The 21114-nt window shown below is 37.2% G+C and overlaps 1 protein-coding gene across 4 annotated transcripts in view; it reads right to left on the reverse strand.

Annotated features, from left to right (window-relative positions):
* Nucleotides 1-19730: 19730 nt before the first annotated feature.
* PROC (protein C, inactivator of coagulation factors Va and VIIIa) overlaps nucleotides 19731-21114 on the reverse strand; it is a 76642-nt gene continuing 75258 nt past the window's right edge. For all 4 annotated transcript variants that reach the window (XM_074301726.1, XM_074301728.1, XM_074301727.1 and 1 more), the window contains one exon: nucleotides 19731-20949. In XM_074301726.1, the coding sequence (XP_074157827.1) occupies nucleotides 20369-20949 (581 nt within the window). In that variant the 3' untranslated portion in view covers nucleotides 19731-20368. The remainder of the gene's footprint in view (nucleotides 20950-21114) is intronic.

The raw sequence follows: 21114 nt of genomic DNA on the forward strand, positions 1-21114 counted from the left end.
CAGATAGTGAGGGAACTCTGGGTAACTCTTCAGCCCAGAGGGAACCTGTTGACAATGTCTGGTTTGGCTCCCCACCTCTCTTTGTTGCTCTCACCTTTCCTGAGAAGTCCAGGAGGGTATGACCACCTGTGTTCTACTTGAAGCAAGGGATACTTACAGTAAAGAGAAAGGCATTTACATATCAATAGCAGGGTGCTTATATTTAACACTTGTTCAATGATATAATGATTCTCTAGTTGGCACATGCTTAGTGTGCTTTAATGATGTAATCATACTAAGGTATTTAAGGGCTGAGAGGACTTGAAATAAGGACTCCATCTTTGACCATCCTCATAAGTCTCCTGCTTCTTTCACACCTCCTCTAAGACCAAGGCTGGTCCCAAGATCCTCCAGAGAACTAGTTTAGATGGTATATTTGGGGGCTCTAGAAAGCACACTACATTTTGGAGCCTGAATGTGGGACATAAGAAACACAAGAAGCATAAGAAGCATAAGAAATAAAGAAGCAGCAGCACTTGAGAGCTATTCGTGAGTAGTATACTCCTAGAGTTCCTTTGGTAACCTTCAGGGAAAGAAAGGGAGAAGAAACCCAGTAAGACTTTTGTGGTGTCTGTTTGTTTTTTAATTACTAATTTTAATTACTCCCCAAAGGGAGATGGGAAGCCAAACCAAACATTGTCAGCAGGTCTCTCTGGGGTGACGGGTCTTTTTATACCTTACCCAGAGTTCCTCCACTATCTGTGGTCCTCTACAAGAAGGGAATATAAGCCAAAAGCTTACAATGAAGAAGAAATGACTCCTTTAGATTCTTAGGAAGAAGAAAACCTATAATAGAAATTGCAAGGAGGTAGAAAGAAGTGTTAAAATAGAACCATTGATAAATGTTTCTTTGATAGAAAAGGGTCTCTCTCTCTGTCTCTCTCTCTCTGATTCTCTGTCACTGTCTCTCTGTCTCTGTCTCTCCTCTTCCTTCCTTCCCCTCGTGTCTCTGTCTTCTGTTTCTGTCTCTGACTCTGTCTCTATCTCTGTCTTTTTGCCTCTCTGTCTCTGTCTCTGTCTGTCTCTTTTTTTCTATCTGTCTCTCTAATTCTTTGCATTCAGGGTTAAGTGACTTGCATAGAGTCCACATCTAGTATCTGAGGCCAATTTTAAATTCAGGTCCTAACTCAAGCCTCATGCTCTAGCCCACTGTACCACCTAGCTACCTTGCAGAGAGGTATTGTCTAATAAAGAATGTTGTAGGCAGGCATTCATCCTGCCTCAGGAATCAGAGCTTCTGTGGGGAAATGACATTCAGAAGAGTAAGAGGACATGAACTCAGATAGTACATATCAAAGCAAACTGGGCAAAAAATGACTATGGAGAGGGCAAAGGTTAATAATGAATTGCACAATGAGAAACATAGGAAAATTCCTACTATAAGGCAATATGCTCTCTATCACCTGCAGGAATTTATATTTCTAAGAGTGAAACACCACAGAAAGAAAAGGCCAAGGGGCAAGATATATAAGACAGTAAGATGGAAACTGTGTAAAGGAAAGTACTTTGAAAATTTTAATTCCGTGAAGAATAGAAAGACTAAAGAGGACTAAGTAAAAATAAAGGCCATGAGCTAAAGTACAGAAATCTAGGTAAGACAGAAAGATAAATCATGAAGAAAGTGAAAGAAATTTTTTATAAAGGCACAGGAAATGAACATTTAAAACTAGCATATGAAATAAGTTAAAAGAAAAAAAGTGAAAGGAAGAGTTTATTTGACTTCTAAACTGAAAGGGGAAAAAAAAGAGAGGGAGAATTAAATAAGTAATTAAAAGCTGGAAAGAAAAAAAAACTAATGAAAAGCAAAATTCTAAAACTAGGGAAAGGTATAACAAACCAGGGGAGACTGGGTTGAGAAAAAGAACAAAAGAGCTAGTGAGAATGGAATTGTCTTAAAATAGGTTAATATGAAATAACTAATTGTAGTTACAGAGGAAGAGGGGGAAATAATCCTCATTTGGAGACTAAATAGGAAGTTACTATAATAATCTAAGCAAGACTGACACAGTCCTGAGCTAAAATGCTGTCTACATACTAATGAGAAGGGAACATCAGAAAGATAAGGTAGAAACAACAAGATTTTACAACCAATCAGATATGTGGGTAGAGGGAGGATGAGAAGATGAGGATAATGCCAAAGTTTTGAAGTGGGAGATTAGAATGTGGCAGGACAGAAATACACAAGAACTGGGTGGATTTGGGGAGAAAGATAATGAGTCATGCTTTGGATATTTTGAATTGGAAACATTTATGGGTCATCCAATTTGAAACATCCAATGGGCAATTGAGCATGCTGGATCAGAGCTCAGAAAAGAGACTGGAACTAGACATATAGTCTTGAAAGTCATGTGCATAAAAATAATTAAAAACCAAGGAGTTAATGAAGACACCAATAGTGAGAGTGGAGAGAAAGAAAAGAAAGAGGTTCAGGCCAAAGCTTAGATACTCGCATGATATACTTACAGTTAGGGAACTTAATGTGTATGATAATCTAACAAAGGAGAAGGGGAAAGAATGATTAGACAGACGGAAGGGGAACCAGGTCATAAAAATCCAGAAAAAAAGAGACTGTACAGAAGAGAGCAGTCAATAGTGCTACTTATTATAGAGAAGTAAAGGATGAGATTTGCAAATGATGAGATCCTTAGTAGTTTTAGAGAGAGCTTTAGAGAGAATTAATGAATTAAAGAAAACTAGACTTGAAGTCAGAAGACCTGAAGTCAAACCTCAACTGTGATAGTTGAATAAATATAAATAAAAATATCTTGAATCAAGTCATTAAGCTCCATTTCCTCATCTACAAAAAATTATCATTTCTGCCTTACCAAACCTCACAAATTTGTGATGGGAAGCATATGAAATCATGGATGAAAAAGTATTAATTAAAAACAATAGTACCCTTACGCATTTTTCAGAATATACAACATTGGATTGATAAGATCATGACCTGCTCCTAAGACATCCCTGCAATTTTTTTGGGGGAAAAAAGGATTCAATTCTTGTTTCTGCTTGTTGTACTTTCATTTGCTTTTCCCCCTAATCACTAATGCTAGCTAAGAGTCCAATTAATGGAGATCTCTTTCCTTGAACACAATCTGTCTTGTCCTAGATTATTCCTAAAAATAATGCGATTGTCCTAAGTCATCAGAGCATAGAGTTGGTTAAAGCTGGAAAGGACTTCGGTGGTCAATTAGTCCAAACCATATAGACAGGGAAAGTGAGGTCTAGAGAAATTAAAGAACTTTCCAAAGGAAGGAGAAATAGAAAGTAACAGAGGAAAAATTTGTTTCAAGTTCACTGCTTTATTTCACCATCTTCCTGCTAAGTCTTTGGTTCTCTCCTTTGCTGGGCTTATAGGGTCCCAATGGGGCTTTGCATTCCAAGATTCAATCTGCATGATTCCTTTTTAATTTTAATTTTAGCAAAACTGGACACCAAAACAAAGCTCTGTTTTATCAAGAATATAAGTTAGAGACCAAACCACTTACAGGCACCTTGTATTTTCCTAGTAGAGCCTGGATGGAATCCATTGTTTTGCCTGGCAATGAATTGAGTCCCACATAACTGTTGGTTCCCCACTAGCATACACATTTTGATTAAAGTGTTATTGATGTTCTTGGTTTTGACATCATAATCATCTAGGAGATAACAAAATCCCTCCTCCTACACCGTTAGAATCTAATCTTCTTTTTAACAGAGAAAAACAGTTTGGCAAAAAACAACCAAAGCATTCATCATATCTTATAATATATACAACATCCTGCACATATTATACCTAAAATTCCTCCATCAGTCTGCCAAGCAGAGGGTAATGTGTTATTAGCCAATATTGGTTTTTACAGTTATTCAAGAGTTTGGCTTCCTTTTAATGCTTTGTTTTTATTTACACTGCAGTCATTGTGTAAATCATTCTTGATTATGCTTATTTCTTCTCAGCAATAGTTCATACATCATTTCCCATAAGCCTGCTGAGTCTTTCATATCCCCAGGACTCCCTTTCTCTTGGGCTGTCATGATTCAGGGACCCATAAAGTCACTGAGGTAGGAGTGCACTGGGTGCTAGCCTCCATGAGGTTATTGTAGCCAAAGCTACTGCCCTGGCATCTTATAATCAGAAAAGCCCTTCAAGACCATCTAGTTCAACCCCTCATCCTAGAGGCTTCCCAGCAACAGCTTTGAAAAAAAAACATAATAATTTTAAAAATTATATTAATAATCCTACTTCAGTTTTCATCGAGTAAATGAAGTATTTGAAAAAGTAGATGGACATTTTTAACCTTTCAAAAAAGTTCTATCCTGTTTGCTATTTTATCTGATCCCCACATCCACCCTATGAGGTAAATAAGGCAGTTATTGTTTTCTTTACTGAGGTAATATGCTTTGGAAAGCACTCTGTGCTGGGCTGACCACAACTAATTTCTCTGAACCTCAGTTTCCTCCTTTAGAAAATAAAGAAAACAATCTGTGATTATGTGATTAGAAGAGCTCCAATATTCCTTCCCACTTGAATATCCTAATTCACTTCACATATAGAGAAACTGAAGAAAAAAAATCACCAAAGTGACTAGCCTGAAATCACAATACGGCTAGCTAAACCAAAATTAGAATTTAGGTCTCTTGATCCCTGATAGAGTCTCTGTCCCCTATACAACAGGACAAAAGATAACCTTACTTCTTCCCCTTCTTCTTATCTTGGTAGTAGAACCAGAATTCCAGCTGCAGAAACAAACACACAACAAAGAGTCATCAAAAAGAGTCGTTAGCTCTATTTTCCTTTTCAGGGAGAGTCTATCTATCCCCATGTCGTTGCCTCCAACTCACTAGAACAAGCCAGAGAGATACTCTCACTTTAAACAAAGGTTCCTGTCTCCAGAGACAGATGGGATTGCTGAACCTCAGCTCATTTTTTAAAACTCTTCTGGTCCAAGGTCCCTCTGGTGACTGGTGGGGAAAAGGATGGAAGATATTGAAGAAAAAGTAGCTATTCTTTGTTTTTTGCTTTTTGTTTTTGTTTTTAACAAAGCTTTTTATTTTCAAAATACATGCATAGATAATTTTCAACATTCACCCTTGTAAAACTTTGTGTTACAAAATGTTTTTCCTCCTTCCCCACTCCCTCCCCTAAAGGGCAAGTAATCCAATATATGTTAAACATGTGCAGTTCTTCTATACATATTTCCACAAATATGCTGCACAAGACAGATTAGATCAAAAAGGAAAAAATAAGAAAGAAAACAAAATGCAAGCAAACAACAACAAAAAGAGTGAAAATATTAAGTTGTAATCTACACTCAGTCCCCAAGTTCTTTCTCTGGGTGTGGATGGATCTCTTCATCACAAGACCATTGGAACTGGCCTGAAAAATCTCATTGTTGAAAAGAAAAGTATCTATTCTTGATCAATTCAGTGTGCCTGAACTTTTAACTTTGTGCCACTAGAGCAGGGTTGGAGTACAGCTAACATAACACAGCAGAGAATCACAGCTACTTAAAAGATGGAAGTTATTTTAAAGAATATCTAGTCCAATTCTATTATTTCAGAAATGTGTAAACTGAGGCCCTTGGAAGTAAAAACTTGTCCTAGCCATTCAATTAGTGGACAAGCTAGCACTAGAACCCAAGCTTCTATAAAAGAAATCTATACATGGCTTTGGAATGCACATGTATGGCTGAATTTTGCTTCAGTCTGCTAAAACAAATTTGTATTCCTTGAACACATATCTACTGATGATGGAAATATTTGCTCCAGGTGTGACAGGAAATAGGAGTGGGAGAAAAGGGAACAGAGAAATCTAGTAATTGCATGAGAGCCATAGATGATCTTCAAAATAAATAAACAAACAAGCAAATGAAAGAATAAATAAATAGAAAACTTAGTATTGAGTTGGGCTATGAGAACTAGAGCATATCAATGGATTGAGTCATAGAGAAAAGATAGGAGGACACAGCATTATAGAAAGAAAGAAGAAGGGGAACCTACTGTTTTATCTTGGGATTCAAAAACCTCCCGGGCTTCTTCAAAGGTGCAGCTCTCCTCCACATACTCCTTCTCCTTCTCAATGTTCCCTTGTTTCAGTTCCTCCAGAAACTGGTTCTCTCTCTTTCGTAATCTCAAGATCCTGGTGGCTTCAACTTTTCTTAAAAACACTTAAAAACTCCAAAATTCCTCAACTTTAGGTATCTTTAGGTGAAGGGCCAATAATAGAAAGAATCAATGCTCTTTTAGTCATTGCCCAATCCTGTATGGAAAGGTATATCAGAACTAGATTCATCCGCACCTAGGGAACAACTCTGGCTGTTATAGCATTACACCCCAGGTTAGGTAATGGAATTCAGGAAGATAGGGAAGTTTGAATGTAGTGGGAACAGCAGACTCTGGTCCTTAAAGGATTATGCTTTCAAATTTGTACAATTTCACTGGTCAGATAAATAGGATCCTTTTTCTTATCTTTCTCTCAAAGAAGGATCTGCTTTGTGTTCTCACCAACATTGAGAACTACTGGACATCCTACAGACAATTGTGGCAACCATACACTCCTTGGCATTTTGATTACAAAATCATTTAATATCAAACTTTTGGTTTTCTCTCTTTCTCTTATTCAGTGGTTTGATGGAACTCACATATCTTAATCTTCTGATTCTTCTTCTGAACCACTAAATGGGAAATGTATTCATTTATACAGTGCCATTGACTAATAACTTTTTTTTTTCCAAGTGCTTTCTTAAGTCTGCTATCTTGGAAAGAACCTTCTCTTCCCCCCGCCCAGAACCCTTCTTATAAGAGCATAGGTAGTCATAAAAGTGGATTGTATGGTACCCTCCCTAGCCATATCCTACTTATGCACTGAAAACCCCTCAACTCTACCACTAGTTTCATCAAGTGATATATCTTTTCCATGAACACCAAGGAATTTCCAAAGATCAAACTTCTCTGGCTATACCCTCATGATTGAGGGTTTGCAGAGGAACCTGAAAGTGCTAGTTGCCATGAACCTGTGTTCCTTACTAGAACTGCCTTCTGCCCTTCTTTAAGTTTGTTCAAAGGAAATATGGATGGTAAGGAGATTCAGTACTATATTCCGACTCACTACCTATATATAATACCATGTAAGCATTCTGTATAACTAGAATTAGTCTCACTCAAAGCAGAAATATTGGTTGAATTTAGACATATCAATACTATGACATCCATCTCTTCAATGGCACCTACAGATATTTCAATATAACTCAAATCAAAGTGGTCCCTGATAAGTTTCAGAGAGATTTATGGGTAGCAAAGGTGTTTTAGCTTTTGTCAAATGAGTTTTATTAATTATTACTTGGGATTCACCGTTCAGTTCATTAGGATATTTATAACTTTTGTATTTTCTTTTATATATATATATATATATATATATATATATATATATATATTTAGAATTTTTTTCACAGTATATATGCATGAGCAATTTTTTTTATAACATTATCCCTTGTATTCATTTTTTCCAAATTATCCCCCCTCCCTCCACTCCCTTCCCCCCAATGACAGGCAATCCCATACATTTTACATGTGTTACAATATAACCTAGATACAATATATGTGTGTAAATACCATTTTCTTGTTGTACATTAAGTATTGGATTCCGAAGGTATAAGTAACCTGGGTAGATAGACAGTAGTGCTAACAATTTACATTCACTTCCCAGTGTTCCTTCTCTGGGTGTAATTGTTTCTGTCCATCATTGATCAACTGGAAGTGAGTTGGATCTTCTTTATGTTGAAGATATCCACTTCCATCAGAATACCTCATACAGCATTGAAGTGTACAGAGATCTTCTGGTTCTATTCATTTCACTCAGCATCAGTTGATTTAAGTCTCTCCAGGCCTCTCTATATTCCTCCTGCTGGTCATTTCTTACAGAGCAATAGTATTCCATAACCTTCATATACCACAATTTACCCAACCATTCTCCAATTGATGGACATCCATTCATCTTCCAGTTTCTAGCCACTACAAAAAGAGCTGCCACAAACATTTTGGCACATATATGTCTCTTTCCGCTCTTTAGTATTTCTTTGGGATATAAGCCCAATAGCAGAAATGCTGGGTCAAAGGGTATGCACATTAACTTTTGTATTTTCAAGGAAATACTATATCTCCTATTTTTCCCTTTTTCTTCCTGTGCTATTGAGACATATAATAACTATTGAGATCCCATTCTGAAAAAAAATTCCCTTTTCTCTGCCTATCCAAATCTTCCTAAAATAAATCTTACTTCAACCAACTAATATTTATTAATTATTCATTATGTTATCAGGCACTGGGGATTTAAATATGAAGAATGAAATCATCTCAAATTAATTACTAGAATAATGAGTTACATTCTAATGAGGAAGACATCAAATATTTATGAAAATATTGACCCCCCAGCCTATAGAGACAACCATAATAACAATAATAATGATAAACTTCATTCACATCAAGCATCCTAAAAGTTTTAATGTTATTTTAAAATTCAACATCCTGTATAGCCCTTAAAATCTACAAAGTATTTTCTTCATATTGACTCTGTGAAATAAGCAATATAAATATTATTATTATCCCCATCTGAGCCTTTCCAGAAGTTAAAAGATATTAAAAGACCTTCTGGAGGATACTTACAATTGCTAAGTATCTAATGTGAAATTTAAATCAGGCTCTTACCCTGAAGTCTACTATGCTTCTCAATTCTTTTTTTTTTTAACCTAAAGTCAAATGTTATTTTAATAATTATCTTACTTAACTGTAAAATATGAAAAGTAGCTGTTTATTTTTTCCTTATTTCTTTTTAAATTAATTTTATAATTATAATTTTTTTGACAGTTCATATGCATGGGTAATTTTTTTGTACAACATTATCCCTTGTATTTACTTTTCAAATTTTCCCCTCCCTCCCTCTACTCCCTCCTCTAGAAGACAGGCAATTCGATACATGTTAAATGTGTTACTGTTAGAGCAGTACCACTACTGGGCTTATATCCCAAGGAAATACTAAAGAAGGGAAAGGGACCTGTATGTGCCAAAATGTTTGTGGCGGCCCTTTTCATAGTGGCTAGAAACTGGAAGATGAATGGATGTCCAGCAATTGGAGAATGGTTGGGTAAATTATGGTATATGAAGGTTATGGAATATTATTGCTCTGTAAGAAATGACCAGCAGGAGGAATACAGAGAGGCTTGGAGAGACTTAAGTCAACTGATGCTGAGTGAAACGAGTAGAACTAGGGGATCATTATACACTTCAACAATGATACTGTACGAGGATGTATTCTGATGGAAGTGGATATCTTCAACATAGAGAAGAGCTAATCCAATTCCAATTGATCAATGATGGACAGAATCAGCTACATCCAGAAAAGGAACACTGGGAAATGAGTGTAAACTGTGAGCATTTTTTGTTTTGTTTTGTTTTTCTTCCCAGATTATTTTTACCTTCTGAATACAATTCTTCCTTTGCAACAACAACAACAACAAAATTCGGTTCTGCACATATATATTGTACCTAGGATATACTATAAGATATTTAATATGTATGGGAATGCCTGCCATCTAGGGGAAGGGGTAGAGGGAAGGAGGGGAAAAACTCGGAACAGAAGGGAGTACAAGGGATAATGTTGTAAAAAAAAATTACCTATGCATATATACTGTCAAAAATGTTATAATTATAAAATTAATTTAAAAAAAAAGAAAAGGTAATATTTCCAGGAAACGTAGCTTCAAAGAAAATAGAGAACCAGAAATTCAGTAAAAGAATTGATGGCAGTCTGGAGAAAAGGAGAGGATTTTTCATCATCATATATTATGGTACTGATGAGATATAGATTCTTAGATATGAATTGAAATATTTCTTTCATCTATGTGTATGTATTTTTCTTTCAATTCCTATTAAAGATTGTAAATATGAACTTGAAAAAAAAGAAAAAAAGTGTTACTGTATATCCTAGATACAATATATGTGTGTAAAACCAAATTTCTTGTTGCAGGATAAGAATTGGATTCCGAAGATATAAGTAACCTGGGTAGAAAGACGATAGTGCAAAAAGTTTACACTCAATTCCCAGTGTTCCTTCTCTGGGTATAGTTGTTTCTGTCCATCATTGATCAATTGGAATTGGATTAGCTCTTCTCTATGTTGAAGATAACCACTTCCATCAGAATACATCCTCATACAGTATCATTGTTGAAGTGTATAATGATCTTCTGGTTCTGCTCATTTCACTCAGCATCAGTTGATGTAAGTCTCTCCAAGCCTCTCTGTATTCCTCCTGCTGGTCATTTCTTACAGAGCAATAATATTCCATAACATTCATATACCATAATTTACCCAACCATTCTCCAACTGATGGACATCCATTCATCTTCCAGTTTCTGGCCACTACAAAAAGGGTTGTCACAAACATTCTTGCACATACAGGACCCTTTCCCTTTAGGATTTCTTTGGGATGTAAGCCCAGTAGAATATGCTTCTCAATTCTTAAGCCAGTTGTATAGTCTTTCTACCGTTTTGAGTGTTTAGTTATTTATTATTTTATGCCATTCACTCCAATTTCATGTATATTAGTCTTCTCTCCTTATACATTAACCCCTAAGCCATAAGTGTCATAAGCTCACTCTTATACACAGTGTCCCAAAAATCTTAATGTAGTTTTAAACTTTTTGTAGCTTAAATACACTAAGACTTTGGGTACACCCTAATTTATGGGTGTAGAGGTGTGTGTGTGTGTGTGTGTGTGTGTGTGTGTTTTCCACAGTACCTAGCACAGAGTTAGATAAATAGATGTTGCTAATAAGGCTTGATTGAAAAAAAAAAAAAAAAGACGATTGCAAGATACCACAGTGGAGGGAACATATTCTCATTAGAGAAATCATGGGATCAGTTTGGTCAAGGAGAGTGACTTGCCTGAATCAGAAAAATTAGAAAAACAAAACAAAACACACATGCTAATAGCAGCATGATGAGCTCCATTATTCCCATCAGTTATGAATCTCTGCCTACCTGACTGTGCTCCAGACATGCAGAGGAAGATCAGATCCAGGACCAGGACTGTTGTAATCAGTGAGAACTTCCATGTCATGATGAGTCATGATGAGAGAAGGAAATAAAATGCTTCAGAGGTCACAGAAATTCTGAAGCAGAAAAGGCAAAAAGGTACCTCAGAGAAGGAAAAGCCACACAGGTAAAAGGGATGGAAAACATATGCATAAGGAGATCAAGAGTACCAAGGCATTTTAAACATTCCTATCTTTTTCCATAAGTCCTAACACTCCTACTGACATACTCAATTCCCTCAATCTAATATTTGATCATTTTGCTTTACATCTCTTACATCTGATTTTTCTTTCCCGCAAAGAAGTAAACTTTTCTTGACTAGCGACCATGTGTTCTATTTTCTGATTCCATTCACCTATTATAAACACTGGTCTGTGCCCACAAATTAGTTGCATCTATGTGTGCATTTATAATCTTGTGTGACATTGGGCTAGACACTTTGTGGGTAGTGTATATAAATATAAAATGTAATATAAATATATATCTAATATATAAATAAAAATTAACATAAGGTATAATTTCTGTCCTCCAGAGATTTTAAATCTTTTAAGAGTTATACAATCTGAAAGCATCAGTATAGCAAGAAGCTGAGTCTTCCCCTTGGAATGGATTCTGAATGAAGAAAGACAAGATAAGATTGGGTGAGCTAGAACAGTCCCACCTCTACCCACAAGTTCACTGAACACTGCCCGCCCCCTTCTCCTTCCCAAAGGAGTGATATTGGCTGCTGTCATATTTGCCAGAAGGAAACCACTGGCCATTCTGAAATACTGGAGGCCATATCTCTTACTGAGTGAAATAAAGAGTCCATCTTGGCTTATATTATTAGGGTTTAAGAGGAAGAAAAGGAAAAAGGAATGCAATTTTTTTTCTTTCAGGATAACAAGCAATCAGCTCATCCATATGGGATTGGCCTTGTGTTTTCTCAATTCTACCCACATCTTTTTCCCAGTTATCCCCTCAATCTCCTTGCAGGTCTCCCCAAATAAATCCAAGTTATCAGAATGAACTCACCTTGTGGGGAGATCTGGACTGTGGTGGCTTCTAGAGCCCTAAGGACAGCCACCAGCTAATGATTGACATCTTGCAAATATTGATAGAAACATAGGGTCTACTCTGGCCACTGCCCAATCAAACATGATTGTCCAGCTTCCCCCCTTTCCCTGAGAGGAGTGAAGAAAACCCCTGATGGCCTCCTCTTAGGAAAAGAGGATCTTCAAGGTTCACACCTTGTTCCTTCTTGGGAGACATTAAATAGCTTCGAATATATAATAAATATATAAATAAAAGCTTCACTCCATCACCCTCCTGAGCTTGGTAGCAACTCCACTCAACTTGTCTCTCACTGTTTCTCACTCACCCTCCCCTTCAATCAGACTGGCTGCTTCGCCTTCCTCCCACTTTTTCCCATTCTTGTGTTGAACCTCACTCTTACCCTGTTCCTCCCATCAAGAATTGATTGATTGATTTAATTCCAGGAAGACTTTCTCTTAGGTAGCAGAAGAAGCCATCTTAATAGATATGAAGTGAGAGAACCTAATAATGTGGTCAGTTTCATAGTATTACAAATTTAAAATTAGAAGAGATCTTAGAGACGAACCCCTTCATTTTCCAGATAAGGAAACTGAGGCTAAAATTGATTAAGTGACTTGTCAACCAGCCACACCTAGTTAATAAAAGTAAAAAAATAAGATTTTTTTACTTGTCTTACTGGTTCCAAATTAATCACTATGCTACTACAGCCTACCTTTGAATTCAAACTTTTCAACTCCTTTCTTTTCAGTCAGCTGACTCTTTACTATCTTTAGTCAAAGGCAATTCTCACTTCACCCTAACCTCAAAGCACCTCCCTAAAGAAGGCATGGGAAATCCTGCCTTTAAGAGATAGACAGACAAAATGAGACAAGAGAGGGGAAAAGAGAGAGGGGAGAGAGAGGGAAGGAGGGAGAGAGAGAGAGAGAGAGAGAGAGAGAGAGAGAGAGAGAGAGAGAGAGAGAGAGAGAGAGAGATATAGAGACAGACATACAGAAATAGAGAAACAAAGAGGCAGAGATAGATACACACACACACACACACACACACACACACAGATAGACAGAGAGAGGGAAAGAAACAGAGATGGAGAGACACACAGAGAGAATTGCCTGATTGCAGTTTATTCAAACAACAAAGTTGACTCACCCATGCCAGGAAACCCTGGGCATAACCAGTGATTATCCAGCCTTGGGAATAAGTACACACCATTGACCTGGTCACATTGATTTTGACCCAGGAGTTCTTTCTAACAGTGGTTGCTAGAGTTCTTTGCTTCTCTTTTTGTGTGTGTTATGCTTGAAAGCCAACCCAATTATGAACACTTCTTTTTGCTATCTATTCCAAAATGCCTTCTCTCATCACCTAGATAAAATTATTATTACTTCTCTCTATGAACTCCTATAGGAATAATTGTTTTCTCTATTATTCCTATGACACTTAGCATCTAAAGCTTTGAATAATAATTGTATGCATGTAGTTATATTGAAGAAACACGTTGGTATAATTGGAAGATTATAGTAGCTAGGCTGCTCTTTGGATAGAGCACTGGACTGGGAGTCAGGAGGACTTGAGTTCAAATATGGCCTCATATACCAGCTGTGGGACCCTGAGTAAGTCACTTTGCCTCAATCTGCATCAATTCCCTCATCTATGAAATAGAGGTAATAACATTTACTTGCTGGGATGATTTATGGATGAAATGGGATGATATTTCTAGAGTGCTTTGCAAATTTTTAAGCACTATATAAATTATTTTTATTATTATAGCTATTATTATTATCTGTAGTCAAGAGACACCAAGTTCAAATCTTGACATTAACTATGTCATCATGTGAAAAATTATTTAACTCTTCTAAGCCTCAGTTCCCTTATCAGCAAAATAGAGACAATAAATAAGGGACACCCCAGGGATCTGAGCATAAGTTTTAGTTCCATGGAAATGGATATGTGCCTTGGTCTTTTCCTGTGGTACATGTGTTCCTGGCTCTTGCTAAAGGGTGTGCTAGACATAGCCAACTACCTGGTTCAAAAAGGATACTACTGAACTTGAGGCTATGAACTTTTATATAGGGACCTCCTTCTCAAACGAGTTGTACAAATCTTTTCCTGTCCTTTTAGAAGGACACTTGGGACTGGGCTTGTCTTCTGGACTTCCTCTGAAGGAGAAGGGAAATTCTACACAACACACACACTCACCACACACACACACACACACACACACACACACTCCAGTAGCAGCAGCAAGGCTGCCCATAGCTAGAACACACGTGAGTGAGAATATGTACTTACCAGGCAAATCATCTGAACCTTCAGACCTGGGTGCCTCTTTCCTCCCCAAACACAAGTCATAGCTATAGGATATAGATTTAGAGCCAAAAAAGGGATCTTAAAGGTCACTTGTCCAACTCTCCTGCCACAACTCATCAAGGGACCCACAATTAGTTAGTATCAAATGAAGCAATCCAGATAACAGTATTTCTAGTCCTGTCAACAATATGAGAATTTAAGAGTTCCTAGGTTCTTGAGTCTATGCTGATTGTTTAGGAGGAGGGGCTGCATGCAATTACATCACTTCTGTGCACCAACAGGATCCTATAGTGAAGGGACTAAAAAAGTTTAAACCATGCCATGGGTGGCCAAGAGATCTGGGTCTTATGAGTCTCTCAGATAGGAAGATATGAGATGAAGGTGATAAGTCTGTTTGGCAGTCTCCCAAAGTTGCTGTTTTTCTTTTGCTTTCTGGGAGAGTATAATAAGTGTGGTGCTATTATGTTAAGAGTGTTATATTTTCAAATATTTGCTAATAAGCCCTTAAGAATTTTTTGTGTTTTCAGGATTTTCTTTCTTTTTTAAAAAAATAAAATAAATAGCTGTCCTATACATGATTTCTGTTTAGTTTCATGAGTATCTTTCCTAGGGGAGGTAAGGAGTACTATATAGATATATAGATATAGATATAATCACTTGAACATGGAAGGAAAAATGCCATTCATGCCTCTTTCTTAGAGAGTATGTGTTACTAAGTACCTTTTCTCCCATAAAAATGGGACATAATCAAGAACTTGCACACATGAGCAAATTCACAGAGTTCTTACGTTGTAGCAATCCTTCCTTCTCATCACTTTCTAGAGGAGGAGCTGACAAGGAGTAAAAAAAGGGCTAAGACTGGGAAAAAGAAGACCTATCTCTGGGAGATAAGAAGAGGGGAAGGGAAGCCCCAGGGGCCAGAAGTGAACAAATGAGGAGGTGAGAGGGTCATACTTTTAAAAGTGTCTTGATCTTTTTGTTCCATTAAATCTTAGTATGATAAGGAATTTGTGTATGAATTCTCATGATACAACCTTGATTCCCATCCTCCACAGCAAGCTCTCACATCACAGCCTTTTGGTTTCACAGACAAAGTAAAACAGTCCTCATAAGACTTGAGGATAATCGAGTTAAAAAACCTTCTATTGATCCAAAATAAAACTTCCACTGCTTTTGAAAGACTGTCCCTTCCTTAATTTCCCAAGTTGGATTCTCAGGTACATGAAGTCAGATGGGTTGGGAGGAACCACTACTCCTACTTTTTGCATGTGCTTTCCTTTAAAAAAGAATAGTGAAGATTCTGGGAGTCATATGGTGAAAACTTCCAGACAGCGTGTGAAGTGCAGAGGTAGGTAGGTGCTGATCAGAGAATTCTAGAGACATATCAAAGGGGAAAGGGTGCCTGAAGTAACTGCCATGTACACTGAGCACCCTTCCTATAATTCTTTTGGGAGAAATGCTAGACATAAGTTAGATCTAAACTTTGTTTAAAATATTTTTATCAGAGTTCTCTAGCTATAATAGGGGCAAAATGACCCCCCAAAATTTAAGAAAAACTTGACTTCTCTCTTTAGAAACCTGGTGCCCTAATATTGTTTTCATGGGAGTACAGACTCAGAGCTTCTTTTTGGAAGGGAGGAAATATGATATAATGCAGAAGTTATCTCACGGATTTATGAGAAATTCAAATAAGATAAGTTATCAAAGGAAAATATGGACATTGGGTTGCCCATGGCTGTCCAGCTGTCTAGCTCTGCCCCTCTGACTTTCTGACAGTGTTCCTGGTCCTACCAGAGGTTCTGTCATATGTAAGACTTAGTATTTAAATGTAGAAGAAAATTGAAAAGAAAAATGCAAAAAAAAATGTTTTTCACTAGTCTTAAAAAGAGTCAACAGGAGGTGTTGACAGCTCTGAGAGACTGGAAGTATGTTGACTTCAGGGCACCTGAAGGCAAGAAAGAGGTTAAATGTAATTCACTTACCTAACTGTTGAGTACCTTTCTTGGAGAAATCACATCAACAAGTCTTGAAGAAGTCCTTATCAGTCAAGTATTTAAATGAATAAGTTTAATAATGAATGAGTTTAATAAATACTCTTACTCTGTATTAGGCATTGTTCTTTTAAGGTTGAGCCTTACCAAGAGCCTCTGATAAATTAAGTTATATGACATTGCTAATGATTTAACAAGTTATCCATCTCAAAGGCAAACTTTAAAAAGAGGAGCCTAGAGAGAATAATGCTTAACCCTAAAGGGTAACTAATTATGAGTTGGTTAGACCCCGTGAAAGGATAGTGAGGAAAATATTTTGGAGTATGTAGGGCTTCCCTTCAAATCATACTATGTAGACGAACCACCTACTCATACATTCTCTCTGCTGTAAATGCAATAACTATAGTAAGATAATTCACAAATTTCCACTAAATGTTAAATCTCTTCTAATATTTTTTATTGGAGCTGAAAGGGAAATAATATTGACTGGTTTATATTTTGTTCTTTATTTAACATCACAAAAATTTTGATAATGGGAGCTGGGAAGATCTGAGTTCAAATTCAGTCTTAGATATTTACTTATTCTGTGACTTTTGGCTTAGCTTCTGTCTGCCTCAGTTTCCTCCTTTGTAAAACGAATATAATGAGAATACCCACCCCACAGGTTTGTGGGATGGGTCAAATAAAATAGCACAAAGTATTATTGTAAACCTTAATGTGCTAGCCATGATGATAGTGGTGGTGATAGTTACGAAGATGGTGATGATGGTAAGTTCCAACATCCTTAATTTTTGTAGATGAGAACACAGACTTTCAGAGAAGCTAAGTTACATATGTAAGGTCCCACAGGAAGGAGAACTGGAATTAGTACTCAAGTCTCCTGACTTCTAATCTCATCTTCTTTCCATGATATGTTGTTTCTTCTAGTCTCCACTTTTATAGATGGCCATCAAGAAGGACAAAGAGGAGAATCATAGGACCTGGATCTCAGTTTCTTCACAGATGATATTTAGAGGCCCTTTCTACTCTAAAATTCTCTGATTCTATGAAATATATAAGTCTTAGGCTATGAATAATTAAAAGTTATTTATATCCTGGATAGTTCAATGGTCTCTCACATTAAAAAAGAAAAAGGGAAAAAAAAAACCCTGGGGCAGGTAGGTGGCCCAGTGGATAGTGCACCATGCCTGAAGTCAAGAGGATCTGAGTTCAAATTTGTCCTCAGATACTTAACACTTTCTAGCTGTGTGACCCTGGGCAAGTCATTTAACCCCAATTGCCTCAGCTAAAACAAAAACAAACAAAACAAAACAGCAGGGCAAATATATCCTCTTTTGACCATCCAGAACTTAGTAGTATTTGTGGTTTCCCATCTATGGAGTTTTGGTATTCCCATTTTAGGGCAGAAAAACTAAGGCCCAAGGGAAAGCATTAAATACCTTGTTCAGGCTCACACAATTGGGTAGAAGCTGGAATAACATTATAACTCATGAAACATAGAAAAAATATTTATGTTGCTTAATCCTCTGAGACCTAGTCTATGTCTTCATTCAATAAATATATACTGAACACCTACTTATGCATATCACACTATTCTGAATGCTGGATATAAAAAATGCTGGATATAAAAAAATAATAAAAATTGGAAAAAGCACTGGTTCTGGAGTCAGAGAAACTGAATTCAAAACTTGACTGCTGCTTATGATCTTGGACAAGCATTTAAACCTTGTAAGTCATAATCTCCTCACACTTAAAATGAAGAGGTTGGACTACATGATTTATGCCCTTCCACCTCTTAGTCTATATCAGGGTGGGGAACATCTGGCCAATTCTTCAGCCAGAAAAGACTCCTAAGAGTTGAACTCTACCTTCCCCTATTGTCCCTCAATGATTCTTACCCAACCTTTTGTCAAATGGTTAAAGATCTACAAATAAAGGACAATGTAGAGTTCCAAAGGACCTCACTTTATAGTCCAGTGCTTTCCTTTTCCTTACACTAATGAAGAAACGCAAAGAGTTTCTGGAGTAAGTTACTAAATAGAGTAGGAGTTTGCTCCTCTAATACCTAAGAGTCCTTGGCTTAATGCAATTGATGTGGAGCTGAAAAACTGGTTTTAAATTATCACACTTTTATAAGTCCCTTCCTTCTCATTGATTTACATTGTGATTTCAGAAGTGAGTTATCTTACTTTCTAACCAATATTTCAACCAGCAAAGACTCCTAGGAATTGAACTCTACCTCTCCCTACAATCCTTCCATAATTCTTACCCAACCTTTTGTCAAATAGTTAAAGATCTACAACTAAAGGACAATGCAGAGTTCCAAAGGCCATTAGATTAAAGTTCAATGCTTTCCTTTTCCTTTCACCAATGAAGAAACTCAGAGAGAGGAAATGATTTACCTAAGATAATTCAGTTATAAATGGGACAACTAGGTGGCAAGTAGGTAAAAGTGTTGAGTCTGGAGTGAGGAAGATTTAACATTCCTGAATTCAAGTATGGCCTCAGACACTTAACTGTATGAATCTGGGCAAGTCACTTAATCTTATTTGTCTCAATTTTCTCATCTGTAAAATGAACTGGAGAAGAAAATGGCAAACCACTTCAGTATCTTTGCCAAGAAAATCCCAAAGAGCGTCACAAAGAATCAGACATGACTGAAACAACTGGAAAATAAAAATACAATTAAGTCTTTTAAGACTCCAGTCTTAAATGACACCCAAGTGTCATTTCCTACAGAAAATCTTTCTTGTTTCCCCCCAGGTTCTAGAGCCTTCCCTTCTGAGAGGTTTTCTCCAATCTGTTCTATATGTATCTTGCTTGTACAAACTTTTGTACATTTTGCCTCCCCATTAAAATGTGATATTCTTAAAGGAAGGGACTATTAACCATTAGCACGGTGTTTGGCACATAATTGGATCTTAATAAATGCTTGCTTTAGTTGATTGAGTCAGAATTTGAACCCAAGTCCTTTGACTAAAATTTATAGAAATATTTTTAAAAAATAAATAACTGTCTCTATTTATGTCAAGAATTATGTATATGGAGTTCTCTTAAATTAAGGTTCATCTGTACTTTGTCAATTTGTAACTATGGATATGTTTTAGCTATCATATTTAAAACTTAAGAACCTTAGTAATAAACTAGTTCAAACTAGTAATTTTACAGATGAGAAAACTGAAGTCTGAAGAAGTGAAATAATTTGTCCATTTTCACATAGATACTCATTTATAGACTCCAAGGGTAAAATCTGGTCATCCAAACACCAAATCCAGAGTTCCACACATCATATCATTGTTTTCCATCAATAAAGTATTTATTTAGGTTAATTAATTGATAATATTTATTATTACCCAACTATCCTCCAGGCATCATGTTGGGTGTTGGGGATACCAAGAAAGGCAAAAAACAAACAAACAAAAAAACCCAAATCAGTCCCTGCCCTCAAGGAGCTTACATACTAATGGAGGGCTCCTTAAGAGGTGACAATATGTAAATAAATAGGGACATTAAGATATGTACAGAATAAGAGGAAGAAAACCTTGAAATGGAAGATTCATATGAATGAAAGGCCCAGAAGAGAACCCCTACAGCAGGTGGCAGTTGATCTGAGTCTTGAAGGAAGCCAAGAATGTCAAGAGGAAAAAGAAAGGAGGGAGAAAATTCCAGGCATGAGGGAGAACTAGGTCAAAGGCATTGTCTGGAGATTTGTATGTAGGGAGATGCTAGATGGCAAATTCAAAGAGAGGTAGATTCTTGCCTTGTATTCTATTGGCATCTCCTCTCCATCCCTAGTAGGTGCTTGATAGCTTTCAGATTAAGAGAAAAATAAGGATGGACATGGGCAAACTTTGTACTCTGTTTAATGCCAGTGGAAGACCCATAATCTCACTTTGGGCTCTGAACTCCTCCGAGTCCTTCTCTAAGGACTAAGGTGCTGATTCACTCTTTGATGAAAGTTCTTTTGCTTTTATGTGGTCCTGCATCCAGCTGAGATACTGGCTGACTTTGGTGTAAATGCCAAAGTTGTTTGGTCGCCCACAACCCTCTCCCCAGCTTACCAGGCCCACTAGGAACCATGTCCCCCGGAATTCCGTAACCATAGGGCCCCCGCTATCCCCCTCACAAGCATCGCGCCGGTCACCAAGGATTCCTGCACAGAGCATGTTCTCTGAGACACTGTTTTGCATGGTTTGAGAGCATTCAACACGAGAGGCCAGGGGGATTTTGATAAACCTGAGAATATAGGTGCGGTTCCTGGACTCTTCAAACTGACGGCCCCAGCCTGTTATCACCATTTCCTTCCCCACCTTCATGAGCTCTCTATGGGCCAATCCCTGGTTGGGAAGGCAGATGGGCAGGATGTATCTGGAGAAGACAACGGGCTTGTTCAGGTAGAGCAGCGCAATGTCATTGTCCGAGGTACTTTTGGTGTAGTTTGGGTGCACAATAGTTTCCTGTATGCTAAAATCCATCTCTGAATTCTCAAACCGCCGCATGTTGTATTCACCTGGCAAAAAGAAGGGATGTCAGGGGATACAGAGGGAGGGGGAGAGGGAGTGGGGAAAAAAAAAAAAAGAAAAAAGGGACTTAGAAACTGTTCCTCCACCTATCTCTTTCCCCTGGGAAATGACTGCCCACATAAGAAATATACAGGCATGCACTCCTATAAAGA

This window comes from Sminthopsis crassicaudata, chromosome 3, assembly GCF_048593235.1.
Source record: "Sminthopsis crassicaudata isolate SCR6 chromosome 3, ASM4859323v1, whole genome shotgun sequence".
Lineage (NCBI taxonomy): Eukaryota > Metazoa > Chordata > Mammalia > Dasyuromorphia > Dasyuridae > Sminthopsis > Sminthopsis crassicaudata.